The 25,058-nt window shown below is 39.2% G+C and overlaps 1 protein-coding gene across 1 annotated transcript; it reads left to right on the top strand.

The window, feature by feature from the left end:
• Positions 1-8,960: 8,960 nt before the first annotated feature.
• Positions 8,961-9,803, top strand: LOC111392277 (18.5 kDa class I heat shock protein-like). Its single transcript, XM_023017579.1, has one exon. It carries the CDS (start codon positions 9,155-9,157, stop codon positions 9,626-9,628), a length of 474 nt encoding a protein of 157 aa, XP_022873347.1. The 5' UTR covers positions 8,961-9,154; the 3' UTR covers positions 9,629-9,803.
• The last annotated feature ends 15,255 nt before the right edge of the window (positions 9,804-25,058 follow it).

The raw sequence follows: 25,058 nt of genomic DNA, 5'->3' as shown, positions 1-25,058 counted from the left end.
CTTTGGGCATACCGAACAACATTTCAGACTCCAATTGGAATGTCGCCCTACCGTCTGGTATTCGGTAAAGCTTGTCATCTACCGGTAGAATTGGAGCATCAAGCTTATTAGGCGGTGAAGAAATTGAATTTAAACATAAAATTGGCCAACTTGATGAATTGGAGGAATTTCGGAATGATGTATATGAAAATGCAAAGATATATAAAGAACGGACAAAGATGTGGCATGACAAGAGAATATTAAGGAGGGATTTCAAGGCAAGAGAACTTGTTCTCCTATTCAATTCTCGCTTGAAACTCTTTCCAGGCAAGCTCAAATCCCGGTGGTCAGGACCATTTGTAATCCGTAAGGTATTCCCTTATGGTGCAGTGGAATTAGTAGGCAAGGATGGGTCTACCTTTCAGACAAATGGGCAATGCCTCAAACATTACTATGGAGAGGAAAACTGGGATGTGGAAGAAATTTTCCTAGATGAACCAACTTGAAACCACATCCACGTCCAGCTAAAGACGTAAAAGAAGCGCTTCTTGGGAGGTAACCCAAGCTCTATCCTTAAGTTTTCATAAAATTCATTTATTTCGGTTTTCGTTATTTTACCTGTTTAGGTGATTTCATTTTCTTCTTGTTTTTATAGATACATGCTCGAATTGGAAGCATCGAACCAAGAAAGGAAATAGGGAAGGACCACATTGTAAGACTATATGGAAGGTAATAAAAAAATAATAAATAATAAATAAATAAATTCAGAAACTTAGCGCCCAGGCATTGAAAACACAGAGCCCGGGCGCTGTAATCCCCAACCGGGGCAATAAGTCAACGCCTAGGCGCTGACATCGCGGCGACTAGGCACTATCCTTTAAAAAAAAAAAATTAATTTTATATAAAAAAAAAAAAAAACCTACCTTCCCCTTATTCTATCCCTTCCTTTTTCCTTTTTCTTCTCTTCCCCCTCCCCCATACGAATTGCTCCTCTTCTACTTCACTATTAAAATTTTCTTTTGAAACATAATCAATACATTTTCTTGTATTTCATACTCTACAATTAGTAAAGGGGCCACTTGCTTGATCTTTGGGATCTCAATCTTTCTACTTGTAAGTGCTCTTACTTTCAATTTTTATTTTGGCACTTCAACTTCATTATTGATTAGGTATATTTGGATTCTTGGAAATTTTTTTATGGAGTTGTGGTGATTGAAATTCTGATGGGATAAAATTATTGCTAGGATATTATGCAAAGTATGATAAAATTGCCTTGCTCCCAAGGTGTTTGATTAAATTCCTAGGAGAATTTTTCTTGTTGTAATAACCTCAAGTTAATTGCTTACTTTTTCACTTTGCTCAAGTTTGTTTATATTTCAGTATGCCTCCCAAGCGGGCTCGCAACACCACTTCTTCTTCCTTTGCTTCTTTTGACAGAACCAAATTTATAAGTGAAGCAGCTGCGGAACGATACAACACTTCGGTGGTGCATAAAAACTGTATTCAGGAGAGGGGCTTTGACAAATATATGACTACACAAATTCAACAGAGGGGATGGCAATTATTTGCTCAACAGCCGTAACCAGCCCTTATTCCTGTTGTTCGGGAGTTCTATGCAAACGCAAAGGAACAAAGAAATTTTCGGGCATTTGTGAGGGGCAAATGGATTGCGTTTGACAGAACTTCCATCAATCAATTTTACAATCTTCCGGATGTAGATAACAATGACTACTCTATGTTGCGTGAAGAAGGAGTAGATCCCGGTGAACTATTACGAGTGTTAGCTCGTCTGGGCACTAGTTGGAAATGGGTTGGTGACGACGTGCTACATTTCCTGCCACTGGGATGATTGTTGAACATAAAGTGTGGCATCATTTCATCTCCGTCAAATTCCTCCTGAGTAGCAACCTCAGTGAAGTCACGAAGGAGCGTGCAATACTCAATTATGCTATTCAGTGTGATAAGTCCATAGATGTTGGTCAGGTTATTCACAATAGTATTTTGCATACCCTGAAAGGTTCAACGACTGGCAGTCTTGGACACCCGTGTTTGATTTATGAATTGTGCAGAAAGGGAGGGTGTTATAACATTCTCATCGGAAGAGGTGGTACATCCCAAACCACCCATCACTAGGAGTTGGGCTTGGAAGTTCATGAGCCGGCAGGGCTCCACTAGTACCATACCCTCGGGAGCGGAGATAAGACCAGATCAGTCACGTAGACCCCGCTCATCCAGTGACCCGAGCAATGACCTTGCTACCCAGTTACGCGGGATGCAACTACAAATGAATACGCTGCAAAATGTCATGTATGAGCAATTTCGTTACCAAAATGAGTTTAATGCAGTTTTGGGATCCGTCTACTCAGATAGGACTTTCCCCCAACCACCGCTACTTCCCGATCGCAACTTTGACCCACCTCATCGTGACATTGACAGCGATGGAGACACTTGATATCTTCGCTCAGTTACATCTTCTTCCTTTCTCTTTTTCTTAACATTAGGGACAATGTTTGGTTCAAGTTTGAGGGGAACAATCAACTTGTCCACTCGTTTAAAAAAAATCGTGTTTTTGCATGCTTGTGTGAGTTAGATATCCCTGTCGACGATGATATATATTATTGAGATCATGCGTTGATTCTTGGATTATGAATGAATTATGTGTTTAGGTTAAATTTTTGATTAATCAAGTGAAACGCAAACTATTTTTGCACGTGAGTTAATTGTGGCGTTGTGCATAACTAGGTTGATTCATACTTATAGGTTGGATAAAGAACTTAGATGCTAAACCCAAACAACCATTAAACATCACAATATCCTTAAACCAAACTTAGGACGTTTGGATAATTGCACTATTGTAGGAAAATTTGGAGATAAATGTGGATTCCATGTGTGCTAAATTTTGTGTGGATTGTTTGAGACTAATAGGATGAAAATTGGGTGAAAACCTTAAGTTAGAGGTCGATTTTCGAGAATAGGTGTTTAATAAGGGACATTGCACTAATCACTGCATTGAAAAAAAAATAAAAATAAAAGATCCCAATGAGGACAACTTTAATAATCTCATTGTGAATCGTCTCTTCGTAGCTTTTATGACTCGAGTGATTAAGCCTGTAAGGGTTCAAAACCTGGTGCCCTAAAGTCGTCTGATATGGGAGTCATTGGCCTAAAACTCGCTACATGGGTCATTTAGAAAGTTTAAGGGAGAGACGTCCGCACAAAGGATGATTAAAGAATAAATTTATATTTGAGAAAAAAAAAGAGAAAAAGAAAAAAAATAGGTAGCAAATGCCTTGATTAAGCCCTGAACACTTGTTTTAGAGGAGTAGATCTTTGATAAGGGATTAGTAACTTTGTTGATTCCTAGAGGTTGAAGCAGTCAAAAATAAGGAGAGTCCTCATTTGTTGATATGTTGAACTGCAATCAGTGAAATCTAACCAAACTTGAGCGGTGTAAGATATTAGTATTGAAAAGTAATTTTAGAATCAACTTTGAGAAGTGAAAAGAGAACAAGTTTGGGGGTGTGTGAATCCCACGAGCGAGGCAAGGAAATATTTGACTTTTAAGGTTGGGAATTGGGTCAACTTATTATGGCACAACGTTGCTCTTAACTCTCCACACACACACCCGTTTGCATCGATTAGGCGGGAATTTGACTTATGCATTATAGTTTTGAAGAAATTCTTGCAGTCGACGCAATGTTTTTAATCTTGGGCCATGAAGGCAAGGCATCTAACGAAATTTATTCTTAAGTGATCGTGCATGATTTTAATTGTGCTTGTGTGTTTGTCAATGATTTTCTTTGGTTTAGTATTTGCTCGAGGACTAGCAAAATCTTAAGTTTTGGGGTGTTTGATGAGTGAATTTCACTCATTGATTTAATGTCTCTTAAGCTTGAAATATTTGGTTGTGTTCGAGAAATGTAGAACGTTTTGATGTGGGTATTCGTGTTGTTTTATGGGTAAACCAATTTGATGAAATGGTGAGTTTGAAGGGTGGAAAAGAGTCAAAGTTTCATAGAAGTGAATGGACAAGAAGAAGCATCAAGATGCACGTGGAAGACGATGGAAGAAAGAAGGAAGAAAACCAACTATAACACAGCGCCTAGGCGCCACAAAACAGCGCCCAGGCGCTGCACAACCTGAGAGGAAGCAGAACTGTAGCGCCTAGGCACCACAGTGCAGCGCCCAGGCGCTGCACAACCTGAAGCGAAGCAGAAACGCAGCGCCTAGGCGCCACTTTTGCAGCGCCGAGGCCCTGCATGCCGAGAAAGGAAAAACGCGATTTTTCCAAATATTTTTTGACTCGGCCCAACTCCAACTCGTAATGCAAATTAAGGGGATTATAAATACATATTGACAGACCTAAGAAAGGGGTTTTTTGACGGCTGAAGAAAGGAGGCAAGGAGATACACTAATTGAGAGAAGAATCATCGGATTTTGGAGAAGGAATCAAGCTGCAACTTGAGTTTTTTCTTATCTTTCTCTTCTCCATGCAATTTAATTTATATTTTATCATGTTCTTCTCCTCAATCATGAACTAAGTTATTAAATCTAGGGTTTAATGTAACCTATTTGAGACATGATTCAATTTCTTTATAGTATTTCCATTTAATTTTCCAGAATTGATTTGTATTGTTCTTGCTTAATGCTTTCGGTTGCTTGATCTCCAATTGAATGAATTGATGCTCTAAGTTTAACGCTCGAGAGAGAGAAGTTTAGGTATGATCTAAGAACGATATAACCTAGATTTGTAGATTTCGAGAGAAAGTGCGATTCTTTGAGGGTAAAACAAGAACCAAGTGCGTGACAATCTTTATAAATTTAACTCGGAATAGAGATATTGGGGTTGAATTATAGAGATAGGTTCTATTTGACGCTCGAGATGGGGAAATAAAATTAATTTAGGATTCTTGCCTATGAATTCGGAAAATAATTAATGGAAGTATCTATAGGGGTTGAGAATTATGTTGATAATACGGTGAAATCACTCTCTAGACTTTATGAAGTTCTGAATTAATCTTTAAAAATTGCCTCACTTTTGTTGCATTATTTAATTCATTGACATTAGTTTAGTATTTAAACATCAATTTAACACCCAATTGTCTAGATAAATTAAACGCGGACACAATTATAATACTCAGTGGAAGTCGAATATCAATCCCTGTGGGTTCGACACTTTTCAATTCTTTAAAATACTACAAAACTTGACACCGTGCGCTTGCGGTATAAAATCACGTTACATAAATCGCGTGGCAGTAGGTATATTATGATTAAAATAATCAATTAATTCAGCAGACACTTACATTTGATGTTTGATTGCATGTGGAAGACAAACTATTACTCGATAAACCTATTGCATTTCTATCATATCTGTGTGTATTAATGCCTTCGAAAAAAGTAAATATCTCAACGTCATCTTCTTCAATATCAATGGAAAAAGTAGGTGCAGAGGGTACTCGACTAATATTTGTACCCGTTCATTCTACATATAATTCACACTTCACATAAACTTTGTTATAAATTTCCATACGTTATAGGTGTATTTAAAGTTAAAGCACTTGAAATCTGATCAATTACATATTTAGTCTATGATAAATTATATAGGAGGTCCCTAATGCATACTCAAGGAAATAACATAGGCAAGTCTTCCCAATATTTTCTAAATTCTAATCTCATAAAATATATAATTGCATTAAAATGGGGATCATTTTTGTATTTATGAAATGTCCTTACAATTATATAAAAACTTTCAAGCACCATTTAACTAGTGGGATAGTAAAGTCAAGATAAAATATTTGTCGAGTCATAAAAATTTATTAAAATCTTTTTAACTTTTAAAGCAAAAAGCCAATTGGATTTATTCAAAATAGTTTGTCATTATTTCTAATATGTCTATTGTTATAAAACTCAGTTATCAAATGTTCAAAACATTCGCATGATTTTAATAACAAATAAGTGGAGTTTCATCTATGCCCTATATCACTAACAAATATTTTCGTATTCATCGCCTTAAATTCGACACAAAATTCCTCAAATGATTTTTCTACTCGAGGAGATCGTAATATCTATTAATGCATTCCTGATTCTATGCATTTTTTCTTTAATATGTTTCAAACTATCTTACACAACTAAATTTAAAATATGGCACACACAATGAATATAAACAAATAACCACCGAAATCAAGTTGCAATACCATATACAATTTATCACTAACTACTTTATAAACACTAGAGTTGTCGAATGTAGAAAAGAAAAAAAGAGTTTTACTCTCGTAGTGATATTCTCTAATAATGTTAATAATAGAATTATATATATTGTTTGCGTTGTGAGGGAATTCAATAATTTTAAACGTAATAATTTTTTTATGCATACACTTAAGTGGATCTATGTAGTGTACAACTGTAGTTATATAAGCTCTTTTATTAATCATTTCCCATATATTCAAAGTTAAAGATATAACACTTTCGTATTTTTGCAAATACATAATCAATTGTTGTTTTGTTTGAAGGAAATATTTTATTGTATTTGAAAGAAAAGTGTTTCGACTTACTCCAATGTACCTCGGTTGAAGATATTATTTTACGTATGAGACAAAATGTTGGCTTTCCGCTATTGTTAGAGGCAACTCAACAATGGCAACAAGTTTCATCATTCTCGTTCGAGCATTTTCTTTCAAATACATCCATGTAGTGAGAGGCGAAATCGTAGAACGGCACATGGACTACCAAATTGCAGTTGTATTTGACCAGCTTCAAGAATTCCATATTTGGCCTCGCATGCTTTGTATTGACGATTGAGTTGGGTGGTATCAATACCGTTTTGCTATGTTAATCGTTCTCGACAATATTTGTATGCTGCTTCAGACTCTGCGACTCCATCGACCACACGACCTGTTGAAATCAATTTAAAGTGATCCCAACATTTTACTTGTTTTTTCCCATTCCACTTCCTTCTTGCATCGGGAATATCTAATTCAGGTTCCTCCTCCTGTTTCGCATAGAGAACATCATTATCATCTAAATCAATTGGATTATTGCTTTCATGAATAGTCAAATTTGGAATATCTTTGGGAGTGGGTATTTCATTTAGATCGAAAATTTCATTCCAAAATTGATTTTGCAGCGCCATAGGTAATTCGCCTCCGACACCGAAACAAGCCCTAAACAAATAAGTATAGATTCATTTGTAAATTGTGATTAAATTAAAATGTATAGACGACATAGTAAGTACTAAGACTTAACTAAGTAAAGAATATGGAAAGAAAATTGATGTGTGCAAGATTGAGAATTTGTAATAATAAATTTAGTGTGATAATTGAATGAATTGATATAGAATAATTGAAATTGAAGATAAAATTGTAAAAATGAATGTAGAATTGTGAAAGAGGGTGTAAGAGAGAGTTGTTGGAAACTTGGAATGCTGTATTGTCGTATAAAAAAAAAGGAAACGGACAAGGGTATTTATACAAGAAAAAATTAAGTTACCATTCCGACCACTCTTCAAAATTCAGTGACTGAGCCCTAGCTCAGGCTCGTGGGCTCACTTGAGACAAGCTACAAGCCAGGCTCGTGCTAGTGGCCCGTGGCACGAGTCGAGCATGTTTGGCTTGCTAAACGGGTCGACCCGCTTGACTCGAGCACGTCATTTGAGGAGCCTGAGCTGCCCATGAGCCGTATTTTTACGAGCCGAATGGTCAAGCCAACGAGCCGTTCGACCTGTTTGACATCCCTATTAATTTTTCAAGGTTCTTAATATTTTCTAATTTTCTTGAATACATTACTAGTATTTCTTTTAATGAAAGTAATTTAAATTCATAAGATAAAATATAGTAGACTAAAAATATATTGAGTCAATTTTTAGTAGTTATTGCTAAAAGTTGATGGAATGTGTGATTAAAATTAATTATTGATTTTAACTTAAATTTTAATAAAATATTTTAGAGGTACCAAACATAGGTTAAATTTAAGCCCCATTTTTGTAGAGAATGCATTTTGAAATTGTAGATCAACATATTATCGTTAAAAATGAAGGAATTTTTTTTGGTTGTGTGTAATATTAATTTATAGAAGAATGTGTGATTGAAAAGAAAAAAGAGAAAAATATATTTTGAAAAAAAAAAAGATATTAAACAAGGTATAAATTTAGGGTTGAGTAAACCTCAATCCACACCGTTCAACCCAAGCAACCCAAAATAACCCGATCGGTTTGTGTTGAGCTTTTTAAGTTCAATTACGTTGAGTTGAGCTGAGTTGAAAATTTATATTCGAGGTTGAGTTGGATTGGGTTGCGTTTCGAGTTATGATTTAAAATCCATCCCACCTAATGAATTAAGAAATTAATGTCTAAGATAAAATAAAAAAAATTAAAAAAACCTAAATAAATAAAATGGCAAAAATATGAGAATGACTTATAACATATGAACGTTTATTTTCTTTACATAGATTGATTCACATAAACACTATGTACAAATGAAATGTTATTTGACAATCAAGTAAAAATTAAAAATATGGTGATGAAATGAATAAATCTCAAAAAAAAAAAAAAAAAAAGGACTTCATAAATTTTAAACATATTTTTACATTATTTTTCAAAAAAAATTTCTTATATAAGTATTTAAAAAAAAGATATTTTCAAGTAATTTCAAACTTTAAAAAAATTATCTAAATTCAACAAAAAATTGATCGGATCAAAATTTAATTGGCTCGAAACCTAAATCGGCCAACCCAACCCAAACTTGATTGAGTTGGGTTGTGTTGGGATTAAACCATTAATTGAATCGAGTTGAATTAATTTTAGATCAAATCAATCATGTTGGGTTAGGAAAAAAAGATCTAATTCAATCAATGTCTACCCTAGACATAATGATGAAAAAACGGAAGGAAGAAAAGTTAAGAAACACGTGTCCATCTACAATTGGTAACATAGACATTTCTAGGCTACTCTAGATTCAAGAATATTTTATTCTGGAAAAGTTCTCCAAGAATGCTCGGGAACTCTCCAAATTCTTCATGTAACTTGCACATTCAAGCCTATGCGCTCTTATAAATTCTTCCACTTTCCAACTTCCACAGCAAGACGAAATCCAGCAAGCAATATTCTTCCTACTCTGTGAGAGTTTGATCACATTCCAATCTACAACTAAATTCTCCAAATCTTCCACTTTTTTGGCAGAAAATGTCGCTAATTCCAAGTGTTTTTGGCCGGCGAAACGACATCTGGGATCCATTTTCTCTCGATCCCTTTCAAGACTGGCCGTTTAATTCCGTGCTTTCCACACAGATTCGTTCCGACCTTTCCAATGAGACATCTCAGTTTGCTGCCACTCGGATTGACTGGAAGGAAACACCGGAAGGCCACGTGTTTAAGGCGGACCTTCCAGGGCTGAAGAAAGAGGAGGTGAAGGTCGAAGTTGAGGAAGGTAACGTACTGCAGATTAGTGGAGAAAGGAGCAGGGAGAAAGAGGAGAAGAATGATACTTGGCACCGTATGGAGAGGAGTTCTGGCAGATTCTTCCGCCGGTTCAGGCTGCCGGAGAATGCGAAAATGGATCAGGTCAAGGCAAGCATGGAGAATGGTGTCCTAACTGTAACTGTTCCCAAAGGGGAGGTGAAGAAGCCTGATGTCAAAGCCATTGAGATTTCTGGTTGAAGACGATAAACACCAAGAAACTGTTTTGAAGTCTTACGTATTGTGTATGCGTACTTATGAATCGGTGTATGTTATCTTTTAACTGTGTTATCGGGTGAAATGGTTGACTTTTGAAGTGTGATGGTCTATGTTTTGTTGAATAAAACTTGCTTTATTTGAATATATTTTCAGAGTATCTTTGAGTTAATTTCTTATTTTGAAAGGGCATATTTTATTATTTGAAGGGTTTTTATAAATTTATAGAGTTCAATTTTTAAAATAATTTAACAAGTTTTTTATATTCAAAATTTGATTTTATTAATATAAAAGTATTTATTATTTTTTAATCTTTTATGTTAGTTAAATTCATTTTGATTGTTTTCATATTGAAAATTGATAATTTGATATACTTTGAATAAATTTTATAGAGATGAATTTGTTAAAAGTATTCTAAATATAATTAGTTAACAGATCAAGCAAAGCTTACTGTCACTGCAATAGTAACTAGTTGATTTGGCACTACGTTATGCATATGGAGTAGAAGAGTGAATGTATAAAAATTCGAACTTGTGTTGATATTTTTTTTTTTTTTTTTTTAGCGAGATGTCCCGACTTGCGCTAGATTATATCCTCGTTTTTGAACCTCCGACTCTTCAACAGATTAGGGAGGTAAATCGCGGGATGTGTCTTTGTTGGTTCTCAGTTTCCACACGGCTTTTACTCCTTCTTCAAAGGGTGCCTCTTCACTGTCTTACAGCAACTTGCTCTTAAGATAAATCTTGACTTTCAAGTTGTGCTTTTCAGGAATCGAATTCCTCACGCTTGGTTCCAGAGCCCCCAATGTGATTGTTTCGCCAATTTGGATGTGTTCCGAGGGGCTTATGTTGCTAATTTTGGTCATGTCACAAGGTGTTTGGCCTTTGATTTTTGTTTGTTTATCATTTTATTACATTATATTTTTTATAGTGTTTATTTTTATCTATACAATTTTCATTAAAATAATATTATACATAAATAAAAAAAGTTTCTTTTTTTTTTAATCACATATTTTAATATCAATCAATATTTCATAATATATTATTCACAAATAATAATACCTCGCTTAATAATGGCAGAAAGTACAATCATAGACTCATAGTATCATAAAATGTGAATGAACAGACTCGAATACTTCTAACCCTGGAATGTTTAACTGTGTGTTCAAATTCCATTAAAAGAGATATTAGTAACAATATAAACATTATGCAAATTATATTTATCTGTTGGCGTCATTATTTTTATTATCCAGCACTAGAATAAACATATAACACTTTATAATTTTTAATATTCCTTAAATTTTTTAGCACATGACGAGAATATTATTTAATGCCCATTGATATTTTTTTAGTCACTAATGATTTCAAATCGATTCGAGGTTCAAGAAAATTTAACATGTATAAATTAATTAATTTTCTATTTAATGCCTATTGATGTGTTTTCCGTGGATGAATTATTAATTTATCATATAAATTTGCAAAATTTTTTGTAATTATTTATAATGTGAATTCCAACTGCGGCAGAACTCTTCGTATATTTTGAGGTTTGGAGATTTTAGTAAGGACGTATTAATTACGGTTTATGTGAGGTTTAATTCATTTTAATGCATTAATCTAATTTTTCTCGTTTCCAGCGTATTGAGCCTAATTTTCCCTTAATACATTGATGTCGTGATTTGATGAATTTGAACTTTTAATTTTTGTATATTGCAATTTAAGTTTACTTTTTGAATTTATGTTGTTTTTATGATTGTCTATGGAGTAGGGATGTCAACGAGTCGAGTTGAAATTTTAAACTCGGGTTCGGTTTGAGTAGAATGATCGAGCTTTTGGCTTGGGCCTTTCCGAGTAGTGCCGGGCTGAGCTAGTGTTTTGCTGATTTTTTTTTTTTTTTTTTAATATAAACATGGCAGCAACCACCTGTCAAAAATAGGCAGCAGCACGCAACCTTTAAATTTTTATTTTTTTTTGTATGGTTTTTTTTTTTAATATAAATATAGGCTTGTAAACTCAAATCAGCGAGCCACATGAGTCGGTTCAAGTTTTGCCCAGCACCCCTAAATGAGGCTCGACCCGAGCCTTGGCTCGGTTCTTCTGAGTCTCGAGTCGGGCGGGCTCGAACTTTTTTCGAGCAGACTCACGAACTATCCGAATCGACGAGTCCGATTATCATTCCTACTATGGAGCGTGTGAGAATTTTTAAAAATCTACTTTTGTACCTCCATGTGTCGAACGAGATGATAGCCAGAACTGTTTACATTTGAAATTTCAAACCCGTAATGTAAATGAATCAAATGTGCTTTTATTTAAAACTTAATTAATTAATCTTTAAGAACCCTTTTAAGGAAAAATTAGGGGATATTTGATGATATTGTGGTGCGTTAATCAAATCTTAACGTGTGTTGTCTTATTCACGTCCATTTACTTGATTTATAAGAAAGTCAAGAAGTTAGTAGCAATTTAGGTTACGATATATTATCCAATCACTATCAAATTTTTTCACTTTTTTAATTTTTTTTTTACAACTAATAACTTGATTATCAATCTCCTCAACCAAATTCAGATTCTTGATTGTCACTGTCCATTTCATTAATATATAAGGTTCACGATTAAAATAATTGTGACCCACGATTGTGAGTGGGCTATCAAAATGCCGTACACTCAGCATTATTCCATAGAAATGATGCAACAAGTGTAATAATTTTGATATCATGGGTACAATTTTATCACATATAAGAGATGAGGTTTGTTGACCTAACGAATTGAATCCTCTACATGGCCAACAAATAGTCACTTCACCTAAGCATCCCTGTGTACGACAACGTGCGGTCAAAAATACACGGGCAAAACCAGTGGGGGTGGTGGCGGCCGCATACATTCCAACGGTCAAGTCAGTGTTAGGTGATCGAAACAGTGCTCATATTGTGCAAGAGACTGTGGACGAGAATATATATTTTTCTTAATATGGAGAGCTAAGTTGTGAGAGTTTCATTACCTTTCCCCCTTACCAAGCATTGGGTATTTATAGACATGGAGCACCGTTAGATGAGGAACACGTGTATGCATCTGACGGTGTGAGACGTCCTCTCATAGGTATCAATCAGCCGCGTCTAGAGTGGGGGTAATTAATTCTTCTGAGTCGAATTGACATAAAGTTGATACGTCACATCAACTAAACCTATGGAGACGTCACATTAATTAATCTTTGGAGGCAGAAAAGATCCTGACACAGATATCTTTCTGAAAGTAGAGGCGGAGAGATCTGTTAAAAGAGCACCTCGGAGTGCCTAACGCTTTGACTTAGGGGGCACTTCGGCTGATTCAATGAATCTACCCTGCGCCTCGCAGCTCATGAAGTTGGGGGTTGTCGGATCACTTCGAAACCACTTCGGATGAAGACGTGGCACTTCGGGGAGTGGTGTGCCTGATGTTGCAAAGTGGTTTAGTTAGGGGCGTAACAGTGGTTCCCCCAAGTTCAGGCATGAATATTCATATCATTGGTGGACTTGTTTTCCCGATTGTATATGTTGGGCTTAGAGTAGGGACTGCAATTTCGATGAAGTCCTGATGTGAAAGGGCGCATCCAGCAGATGTTCCGAACACCTGCTAGCTTAGGCTTAGTGATAACCGAGGCGTTGTGGGTTGTGATTTTGTTGGGGGGAGGAGTTCATCTGCTTCCGGGGCGCTGACCCATAGGGGGACGACGTGTTGGGAGATGGTTAAAGTTTTGTAAAGCTTAAGAGGGAATGCAACGATCGAGACGATGACGCACATGGGACTCCGCGTCAGGTTTGTCGAAACTTTGTAAAGTTGGGTAAAGAGCTCATCTACCACCAATGCGTTAACCCACAAGGGACGACGTATTAGGAGATGGCTAAAGCTTTGTAAAGCTTAGGAGGGAATGCGGCGACCGAAGTGATGACCCACAGGGGACTTCACGTCAGGTACGTCGAAACTTTGTAAAGTTTGGTGAAGAGTTCATCTGCCACCGGTGCGCTGATCCACATGGGACGACATGTTGGGAGATGGTTAAAGTTTTGAAAAGTTTAGGAAGGAACGTAGCGATCGAAGTGATGACCTACAAGGGACTTCGCATCAGGTGCTTCGAAGCTTTGTAAAGCTGGGTGAAGAGCTCATTTGAGGCGACCATTTCTGACGTTAGATGATTTGACAGCTGTCGCGTATTTTCAAGGCGACAGTTGAATACGATGCCCATTCCCAAAAAAGACTGTTGTGGTTACTTATTGTAGACGACTGATGGGGATCAAGGCGACACGTTTTATGTGTGCGTGAGGGCCACAACTAGATCTTAGATATAGATCAGATCTGACGTTTCATTTTAACGGCCTAGATTTGTAATGCGATGGACAGCCTAGATTGATAGTATTTGAATTTAACGGTGGAGATCATCTAGAGTGTTCTATAAAAGGGGGGGGCTTGAGCGTTCTGAGAGGCTTTCACTTTTACGAAATCAAACTCTCTCTGCTCTCAAAATTCTCTGCAATTTTTGGCGATCTTCAAGCATTTTTCGACGACATTTCTGCTTTTCGACGAGTTTTAGAGGGCCCTTTCTTTTATTTCGATAGTAGAAAACCCGAATCCGTTCGTTTCAGTAAGTATCTTGCTAGTTTTTCAAGTTTTTTCAATTTTGAAGATGGCTTCTGAGGGTAGTGATGCTTCGGGGAGGGAACTGGGTATAGTTCTGGTGGATAAGCCTATTTTGACTACGTCCAGTGAGGTATCCAAGGCTATATTAGGGGAAAAACATTTGGCGTAGGCCTGATAGTCGGTAAACACATCAGAACATTGGGGGGCTTCTGACTATCCATCAAAGTTGAGAGAGGCCAACCTAGATAGATTTAGGGCAGAATATAGGATCCCTGATAGCATAGATCTTATATTGCCGGAGCTTAATGAACGAGCCTGTTACCCTACGCCGGGGTATGTGGCTGTGAGCGAGGTACTTTTAGGGCTGGACTTAGGCTGCCTATCCATCCTTTCTTCAGGTATGTCCTTAGGTCATATGGGCTAGCTCCGACCCAATTAAACCCGAACTCCTAGAGCCAGATGGTGGGCTCCTAGATGTTGTGGAAGGAGGCGTCTCTTGGGGTAGAGATGCCATTTTCAGTCTTCCAGACCCTATACATCCCAAAGTGGCAGTTGGGGAGGACAAGACTAAGGGATGGTATTACCCAACCTCCTGGGGGGCTCATACTCCCTTCGTTCTAAACCTGTCGAGCTCAATAAAGGATTGGAAGATATCATGGTGCTGGGCGTCAGAAAGGTGGGACACAATGGAGGGGACCCCCTGGCGCCTCTCATAGTCCCAACTAAGTATTCATCACTTAGTGAGTGATGACGCCTTGTGTTTAAATTTGTTTTGAGTTTCTGTTCGGTTCTTGACCTTTGTTTGTTGTTTGCAAGCACTATTCCTCAGTGTGAGATATCCACTGAGGAATTTGATATAATTTGCATTGTTTATCAGCTCCCATTGAAGAGAAGATCTTATCACAAGCTAATTAAGAATAACAAACACTTCGTTACGCACGATCTAATGGCCTCTCAAGGTAAATATCAGAAGTGGCTTTATTGTAGTAGGTTTCCAAACTTTGTATACTTGTACCAATTTTCTTGTTTCTCTGCAAATGATTTCAACAAGAAGAGGCCCTTGAGGCCTGATTTTAAGACCATCCAAAAGATGATGGTTGGGGCAAGGGCCTTGAAGACCTCCTCCTCTGCCATAAGAAGCAGGCCGAGGAGCTGGTGACTGCAAGCAAGACGCTTCAGCCATCAGCGAAGGAGGAGGAAGCATAAGACCCTAAGGTAAACTTGCTGAAAAAGTGGAAAAGAGTTGCTGGCTCCTCGAAGGGGCCAACCGTGGCGAGGCCTCCGGTTCTGAAGCATACCACGATACCTATTAGGGTAGTCATCCAGGAGAAGACTGTTCCCCCTTCCGAGGCTTCCCCAGTTGTTGCTGCTGCTGCTCCGACTAAAGCTCCACTTCCTACAGTGCCAATTTCTTAAGTGCCGAGGTAGCAAAGGAGAAAGAGGGCTCGCCCTGCAAAGGAGGCCAATTTTTTGGGCGTCAACACTGAGGAGTTAGTAAAGGAGGTGCTGAAGGCCCTGCCTTCAAAGACAACTGCAATAGCGGTGGTCCACGACAAATATGGAATCAAGGAGTGGAGGGACTACACCGTGTTCTACCTGTAGAGGACTTTGTTGCAGCTAACAGTTCGTGCATTGCCCGGGCTCTTAGCACAAGTGTCCAGCTCGAGGGTTTGGTAAAGGACCTCAATGCCAAGATGGAGGACTTGGCCAAGCGCCTGGAGGAGGCGATGCAGTGCGGGCAGCCCAAGCAAAGGCCTCGGAGGTGAAAAAGGCGCAGCAAAAGGCTGAATTTGGGCTGGTCAAAGCCAATGGGGAAATAGAGAGGCTGAAGAAGGAGCTCTATGAAGTGGAGTGTCAGATGGCTACTATGACAAGGAAAATCGATCGTGCCAATGAGCACCATCGACTCGCCACTGAGGCTCTGGAGGCCTCCAGCAAAGAGAAGGCCGAGCTGAGGCAATGTGTAGAGGCTTAGAATGAAGAGATCGAATCTCTGAAGGTCGAGGTGAAGGCGTCGGGGGAGTCAGCAGTGCAAAACTTCATCGATCACTTCGAAAAACATCCACTGTACGACGACTTTGCCAACTTCTGGGCCTCATAGAATTTCCAGGCAATGTTGGATCGCCTAAGGGAGGTCCACCCAACTCTGGATCTAATTTTCCTGAAAATGGAGTTTGGTGGGCCTACTGAAGGTCGACCTGACACAGCCGTCAAGGAAGCTACTAAAGCCCCCCAAGAGGTTTAGCCGGAGGCCAGAGCTGAAGATGTCCCTAGAGTAGAATAAGAATGTTTTGTAATGGCTTCGGCCCACATTTTGTATTTTACTTTGATGTTAATGAAATTAAAATTTTTTCAAGTGTTGTTGCTTCATCCCTTTACTTGTATGTTGAATTGTTTGTATCTTGATGAGTAAATGATACTTAAGTAAATATTAAGCATCACTTACCAATAATAACCAATCGATGACAGAAAAATTAACCCATATAAAATATTGAAGAATTGAGGCACCAATTGATTAACCCATATAACATAATGGAGAACTGAGGTATTATAACTTAAAATTTACAACATTATCTTTCCCTAAGCCAGTTTCAACACTTAGTAAGATAGGAATGTTACAATGGGCTGTGGACAAAATGGAAATCGAATCAGAACATACACTTATTACTGACATGGAGATCGGATCAAAACCTACACTTATCACTGATAGTACTTCATCAAGTGTTCAATGTTCCACTGATGAGGCAGCACCTTCCTTGCCATGTCTTTGATTTCATAAGTACCGGGTCGGGACTCCTTGTGGATGTGATAAGGATCTTCCCAGTTCGGTCTAAACACTCCGGACTCAATTGGCTTCGACGATTGGAAGACCCTTCTGAGGACGAGGTCCCTCAAGCGAAGAGTTCGATTTCTGACCTTGGAGTTTTAATAGTGGGTCATCTTTCTTTGATACTTAGCCAATTTTATTCGGGAAGAATCCCTCCTTTCTTCAAGGAGGTGGAGTTTGTACAATCGAGTTTAGTCATTGTCGATCTCATTGAAGTGTATCCGATGATGAGAGAGGACTCCTACCTCGACCGGACTCATGGCTTCGGCTCCGAAGGTCAAGGAGAAGAGTGTTTTCCCTGTTGTAGTTCGGCTAGTTGTTCAGATGGCCCAGAGGACAAGGGAAAGCTCATCGACCCATGCCCCTTTCGAGGCATCAAGCTTCCTTTTAAGGGTATGTTTGATAGTTTTGTTCACTACCTCAACTTGCCCATTCGCTTGGGGTGATGAGGCGTTGAGAAATCTTTCCTTATCCTCAGCTCGTCACATAAGTCTCACATCTTCTTGTTGTCAAATTATCTTTCGTTGTCAGACACTAAAAAGTGGGGAATGACGAACTTGCAAATGATGTTTTTCCAGATGAATTTTGTAGCATTCGCCTCGATGATCTTGGCTAGAGGATCAGCCTCAAACCACTTGGTGAAGTAGTCAATGGCAAAAGTTGTGCTTTCTCTTCCTTTGGGGAGAGGGCCAATGAAGTCGATGCCCTACTTGGCAAATGGCTATGGGCTGGTGACCACGAAGAGGCTTTGAGAAGGTTGCATTTGAATGTTTGAGAAGCGCTGACACTTGTCACATTTTTGAACAAACTGGCAAGAGTCCTTTTTCAGGGTTGGCCAGAAGTAGCCTTGTCGAAGTACTTTGTGTGCCAGAGCCATTCTTCTGGAGTGCTTACCTCAGACTCCCTCATGGATTTCCCTAAGTATATACATGGCTTCTTCCTCTCCCACCCATCAGAGAAGTGGCGATGCGAAGCCCCTTTTGTAGAGCACATTATCCTGGAAAATGAAGTGAGCAGCCCTCATTCTCAATTTCTTCGCCTCGCTTTTCGATGCTAGCAGTTATTGATCTTTGAGATAGGCTACGATGGGTTGCACCCAAAGTGAGGTGCCTTCAATCCATAGTACCTCTTCGCTTCCAAATACGGAGAGCTTCAGTAGGCACTCAATTGGGACAATCTTTAGCAGCTCTGAATCCCTGCTATTGGCCAACTTGGACAGGGCATCAGCGTGTCCATTTTCGAGGCGTGGGACTTGAATCAATTCAAATCTCTCAAAGTGAGGGACTAGGTTCAGAACCAATTTCAGATACGCTGCCATGCCACAGTCTTTGGCTGCGAACTTTTCATTGACCTGACTCACCATAAGCTGCGAGTCGCTGCTTGTTATGAGCCTTTTAACTTGCATTTCTTTCGCTAATCTACGGCCTGCTAGAGGAGCCTCATATTTCGCCTTGTTGTTCGAGGCTTTGAAGCCGAACCTGACTGCACAGTTTAGCTTATGACCCTCTGGGCTTTCCAAAACGACTCCTGCTCCAGAGCCAGTCTCTCTTGACGATCCGTCCACAAATAGATTCCATGTTGAGGGATCGGCTGGTTTCATTGTCACCTCCATTTCTGGGGCTTTGGCAAACTCAGCCACAAAATCTGCGAAGGCCTCGTCCTTGATGGAATTTCGAGGTCGGAACAATAGGTCGAACTCCATGAGCTCGATTGTCCATTTTAGCAGACGACTCGAAGCTTCTGTTCTCTACAACGCTTGTTTTAATGGGAAGTTTGTGAGAATTTCGATTGAATGAGCCCGAAAGTACAGCCTCAACTTCCTTGATGTTGTAACAAGGGAGAGTGCATGCTTCTCCATATCTGGGTAGCGTGTCTCTACTTGGAGTAGGGCCTTGCTAATATAGTATACTGACAATTGATGCGTATTTTCCTCTCTGACAATGACTGCGCTGACAGCCTCGTCTGATACCACTAAGTACAACAGCAGTGGTTCTCGTGGTTCAGGTTTAGATAGTTGGGGTGCCTTCCCTAAGTGCTTTTTCAGTGCTTGGAAGGCTTTTTCACACTTATCTGTCCATTGAAACTTCTTTCTTTACTTCAAGACTTTAAAGAAGGGTAGGCTCTTGTCAGTGGCCCTGGAGATGAAGCGACTGAGCGCGGCTATTCGACCATTGAGGCTTTGGACCTTCTTTGACTTCTGAGGTGACGTCATTTCTAGTAAGGCCTTTATTTTTATCGGATTCACCTCAATTCCTCTTTGGTTTACAATATATCCCAGAAATTGACTCGAAGCTACCCCGAAGGTGCATTTGAGAGGGTTCAATTTCATTGTATACTTTCTAAGAATCTGAAAAGTCTGATCGAGGTGACTTGAGTGTTCTTTTGCCTGGAGACTTTTAATTAGCATGTCGTCTACGTAGACTTCCATGGTTTTGCTAATGAGCTCGGCAAACGTCATGTTGACCAGCTTCTGATATGTAGCTCTGGCATTTTTCAATCCGAAAGGCATCATCCTATAGCAATACAATCCTCTGTCTGTGATGAACGATGTGGATTCCTCATCAGGTCAAAACATGGGTATCTGGTTGTACCCTGAGTATGCATCCATGAAACTCAAGAGCTCATGTCCAATAGTCGAGTCCACCAGTTGGTCTATCCTTGAGAGAGGGAAGCTGTCATTAGGGCATGCCTTGGTCAAATTTGTGAAGTCTACACACACCCTCCATTTTCCACTAGGTTTCTTCACGAGAATCGGGTTGGATATCCACTTCGGATAGATGGCTTCTTTAATGAAGCCGTTGCGACTGAGTTTGTTAGCTTTTTCTTTGAGCGCCTCATATCGCTCGAAGTTGAGGGCTCATCTTTTCTGTCGATGTGGGGACACAAGAGGAGTTGGTGTTAAGATGATGACAACTGATCCTTAGGGTCTATTCCTACCATGTCTTTGTGTTTCCAAGCGAAGACATCCAGGTTTCTTTTCAGGAAGTTCATCATTTCTTCCTTCACTTCGGGGATAGTGCTTTTCCAATCCGCAAGACCTGAGTAGGGTCCTCAGCGTTGGTGGAAAAAGTTTCCAGTTCTTCATTGGGGTCACATTTGGTTCAGACTCGATAATTCGAGGATCCAACTCATTAAAAGGGTGCCCTTCTTCAGGGGCCTCAGCCATGTCGACATCTTCTTCCTATTCGGAGGTATGCCCTTGTTCAGGAGCGTCGAGCATTTCCACGTCCACGTCAGCTTCATTGGCAACCTTTGTTATAATGACATTAACAATGCGAGGCTCGAATTTTCACAGAGAGTTGAGGTAACATGCTCTTGAGCCCATCTGGTCACCTCGAACTGTAGCAATCCCATGCTTAGTTGGTAGCTTCATACACAAGTAATGGATGGAGGTGACTGCCCAAAGATCTTTCAAGACAGGTCAACCCAAATAGAGGGTCGGTCATGGAGAGCAACCCATGTTCTATCTACATTTTGTCAAAGGTGGATCTGAACAGCATATTCACCGAGTTGCTATTATCAACGAGCATGCGCTTGAGTCTGTTTCGAGCTACTATGGCTCTTACCACTAATACATCACAATGGGGGTGATGAACTCCTTGTGCATCTTCTTGAGAGAAAGTGATTGGGGCCATCCTGTTAGTGTCTTGGGTCTGATTGACAATTTAAGTAATCATTGGTAGATCATTTGCTTCCCTTGTGTAGTTCCTCTGGGCGTTCATAGTGTTGCCTCCGATGTGAGGCCCTCTAATGATTGTATCAAGTTCCCTGATGACTTAGTCTCTAGATGGGGCCTGATCCCTATGCCTAGATTCTCCTCTGTCTCTGGATTCTTTCCTTCGGGGTGATTGGTCTCTATACAGCCTTTCTTTCCTATTCGGGGATATGGACCAGCGTGGATATTCACCCCTTCTTGAGGAGCGTGGATTACTCCAATTTGAGGATTGATGAGCATCCCTACATTCGCTGGTGTCGTGTCCGTGAAGTTGGTGAAAGGTACAAAACCTTGCCCCTTTTAGGAGTCTGTTTGATCGCTCCTTCTTCTTCTTTCGATTGTTGTTTGTGCCTTCAAATGGTCCTGCCTCGATAGGGACATTCTCATATGCCAATACCAGCATTACATTTAGCGTGGCAGAAGCCAATGCTTGTCCGGATGTGGGAGCTATTGTGTGTCCTGCTTGGGTCCATTGCTGCGTGATGAAATGCATTGCTGGTCCTCGACCTACCTGCCTCTAAGGCGGAGGGAGTCCCTACGCTGCACGATTTTGGTGGTCAATCATCTCTTCATTGAAAATCTCCACTCTCATCATTTCTATCAATTCGTCATAGGTAGGATTCTTGTAGTGTACATCTCTCCAGAACAAAGTGTTTATGTTAAGGGCACCTTTAAGGCTGAAAGGGCCTCTCTATTAGTGACTTGCTTGCAGTATGTGATTTCTTTAGTAAACCTGACGAGGTAGCTTTTCAGCATCTCTCCAGGGGCCTGCCTCATATCTTGCAGGCGTTGCACTGGGGCCTCTCCCTCTTTTCGTGAGAGGTGCTGGTTCAAAAATGTCTTCTTCAAATTTGGCCAACTCCTAATGCTCAGGGGAGGCAGTCTGCTGTACCACACTTTGGCGGCTCCGACGAGGGTTAGATGGAAGGCCCTGCATTTCAATGAGGGTGACGCTCATTTGAGGCTCATCTGTGTCATGTATTTGGCGAGGTGCTTTTCCGGGTCCCTATTTTCCTCATACTTTGGGATTTTAAGGGGCATGAAATTTTGAGGCATTGGGAAGCTCCGGATCTCCTTTTTGAAAGGGATGTTGTCATCATCATCATCAATTTCATAAGATCGACATGGCCCCTTGGAGCCTTCATCATTTTGCACGTTCTGGGGAGGTGGAGGTGCTCCCCCTCAACTACCCCAATTGACTAAGTTATTTCTCTCCCGCCTATTTCTAGCTGGAGGAGGTGCTTGTTTTTCTTGTTCTTGCCAAACTGATTTTTGCACGGAACAAGCCCTATCACTAGGGTTCAGCCCTATTCGGTCGAAGATACTGATCGACCTTTCTAGTTCATATTCTGGTGGAAAGTTCTCTCCTAGTTGTGGTTCTGCTGGTTGGCTCCCCTGTGCATAGGATGTGACATCTACACCCATTTCTCTTTCGAGGGGGTGTTCCCTACGTTGGCTCGAATGGCCTGGGCCATGAGATGACGGAATTTCTTGAGCTGGGTAAGATCCTTGGGGCATCTAGAAGCCCTGATGACTTTGAGCCTACATGAAAAATTTACGCATCACCACATTCTGAGCTGCAATATATCTCATGCCTGCAGCTATTTTAGCCATTCCTTTAGTTAGCATGGCTGTTCTTTCACCTCGGTGATGCCGGTGATGGGGTCTCTGGTGAGTGACATTGTTACGAAGCACCTCTTCTTCAGAGGCATCTCTAAACCCAAGATTTGCATCCTCATTACTAGAACTCATCTTCTCCACTACTTTTTCAAGGGTGTTAAGAACTTAGATTCTAGGTTGACTTTGTTCTTTTTCAAGAACATACCCTTTTCAAGATAAGTTAACGGTTTCCCGATGGCTTTTCTGACGGAAAATATGGAACTTTTGGATTGGAAATTTCCCACAGATGGCGTCAATCTGTTGGCCTCACGAATTAGACCATCAACGTGGCCAACGAATAGCCACTCCACGTAATCCTCCCTGGGCACGACAACGCACGGTTAGAAACATACGGCCGAAACCAACGGGGGTGATGACGGTCGCATACACTCCGACGGTCAAGTCAGTTTTATGTGATTGGAACAATGCTCAAATTGTACAGGAGAGTGGGGAGGAGAATATAATTATTTCTTAGTATGGAGAGCTAAGTTGTGAAAGTTTCATTACCTTTCCCCCTTGCCAAGCCTTGGGTATTTATAGACGTGGAGCACCGTTGGATGTTGACCACGTATATGCATCTGACAGTGTGAGACGTTTGCTCATAGGCGTTAATCAGCCGCATCTAGAGTGGGCGGACAATTAATTCTTTTGAGTCAAGTTGACATAAAGTTGATACGTCACATCAACTAGATCTATGGAGACGTCACATCAATTAATCCTTGGAGGTAGAGAGGATCTTGACATAGATATCTTTCTGAAAGTGGTGACGGAGGGATCTGTTAAATGAGCACCTCGAAGTGCCTAACGCTTCGGCATTAGGGAAGACTTCGGTTGATTCAGTGGATCTATCCTGCGCCCCGCAGCGCATGAAGTTGAGGGTCGTCGGATCACTTCCAAACCACTTCGGATGGAGACGTGGCACTTCAGGGAGTGGTGTGCCTGATGTTCTGAAGTGGTTCGGTTAGGGGCATAACAGGGTCCACGATTAAAATAATTGCAGACTTCACGATTGTGAATGAGCTATTAAAAAGAGTATACACTCAGCATTATTCGATTTCAATGACAGCTTAAGTCTCCAAAAGAATGTATTCTTCACATTCCATCTAGTCCTTGTTCGGTGGCCCTAAAACTCTAAAAACATAGTTTAAAATGTATTATTTTGGAGAATGTGTGATTGAAAATGATGAAAAAGGTTATGGATTTACGTGTACAATATTTTATTGTGTGAATGTGTAGTTGAAAATGATCCTGTAGCAAAAATTAAACTAAAAGGTGTCAAACAGGGCCTAAGCTGAGCTAAAAATGCCTTTGTAGTTGACTAGCCGTGGCGGGACGATTCGGATCGGGATTTTTTTTTCCTTTTTCCTTTCAAGGTCGTATATTTACGATTTTTTTGCGATAAATGCTAGAGGTACATAATTTTTGGTACATAGGGGTGTTCATCCTCTCCCATAGGTGGGGCCGCTCGAATAAAATATTCAAGTGGACCTCACGGCACGTGAGAGAATTGATATTTTTATGTATAAAAAATTATGTACAAAAATCTTTTATCCTTTTTTTTTTTTTCCTGGGAGACATTGCAGTTTCTATTCCAGGCTTCTCGTTTAGGCTGAATACTTTAATTTTAATTTCTTAATTAAATTTAGCATCCTTCTAGTATCATTTGGACTTACTTAAGTGGGGTGAATAATTGAAATTAATAGTGTAAAAAAATCGTTAGACTGTAAGCAAACATCTCCATCATTTTAAATTTGATATTTACACTTTTATTTTAATATTCTCTCACATATTGGTCCTTTTTGTCTCATTCCATCAAATATGGGTAATTGGTACAAAAATCTCATATCACTTGCTTTGATTACGCAAAATGCTCTTATCGTTTGCCTTCATTAATGTGTAAAAAGCCTCTATCGTTTATTTTCACCGTTAAAGTATCGTAAAATAATTAATTTACCTCTTCTTCGAATAAAAAAAAAATAGAAAAGAAATAAATGAAGTCAAAGTCCTAAGATTTTCAAAAAGTGAAAACGAATTCCAATTAAAATAATATTAATTATATTAAAAAAATATTTTTCTTTTAGCTGAGTTTGAATTAGAACAATTAGAATTGAGGTTTGGATTAAGATCTTGAATGAACTTTCTTCAGAAATCATTTGCAAGGCAAAAGTAATTTGAACAAAATCAGGGCAAAATTTAGAAATTAATGTAGTGTGTGCAATTAGCAAGAAGATAGAAACAATAAATTACTGAAAATAGTTAAATTCTTAAAAATGAAAAAATAAAAAAAAATAAAAATTCTGTAACTATGTTGTAAACAAAAAGATATTGGAATACGAAACATAATTATAGAAAAATAGTTAAATTCTTTTCTTATTGTTTTTTATACTTGTAATACGCTTTTTAATTATTTTGGTGATAGCGGTGGGTGGAGGATGGACGTAGGGGTAGGTGGGGTTAAATAGAAAGATGAAATATTTTTCTTTTGTGAGTATTTTTTAAAGTTATTTTATGTGAGGCCCATTTATAATTTTTTAAAAAATTGGAACTCTATCTACAATTATTTATTTTTAATGTTATTTATCTCTTTTCCATTTATGTATTTAAAGA

The sequence above is a fragment of the Olea europaea genome, unplaced genomic scaffold, assembly GCF_002742605.1.
Source record: "Olea europaea var. sylvestris unplaced genomic scaffold, O_europaea_v1 scaffold911, whole genome shotgun sequence".
NCBI classification, from domain to species: domain Eukaryota; kingdom Viridiplantae; phylum Streptophyta; class Magnoliopsida; order Lamiales; family Oleaceae; genus Olea; species Olea europaea.
Note: the sequence above shows the minus strand (reverse complement) of the source record. Positions and strands in the feature narration are given on the sequence as shown.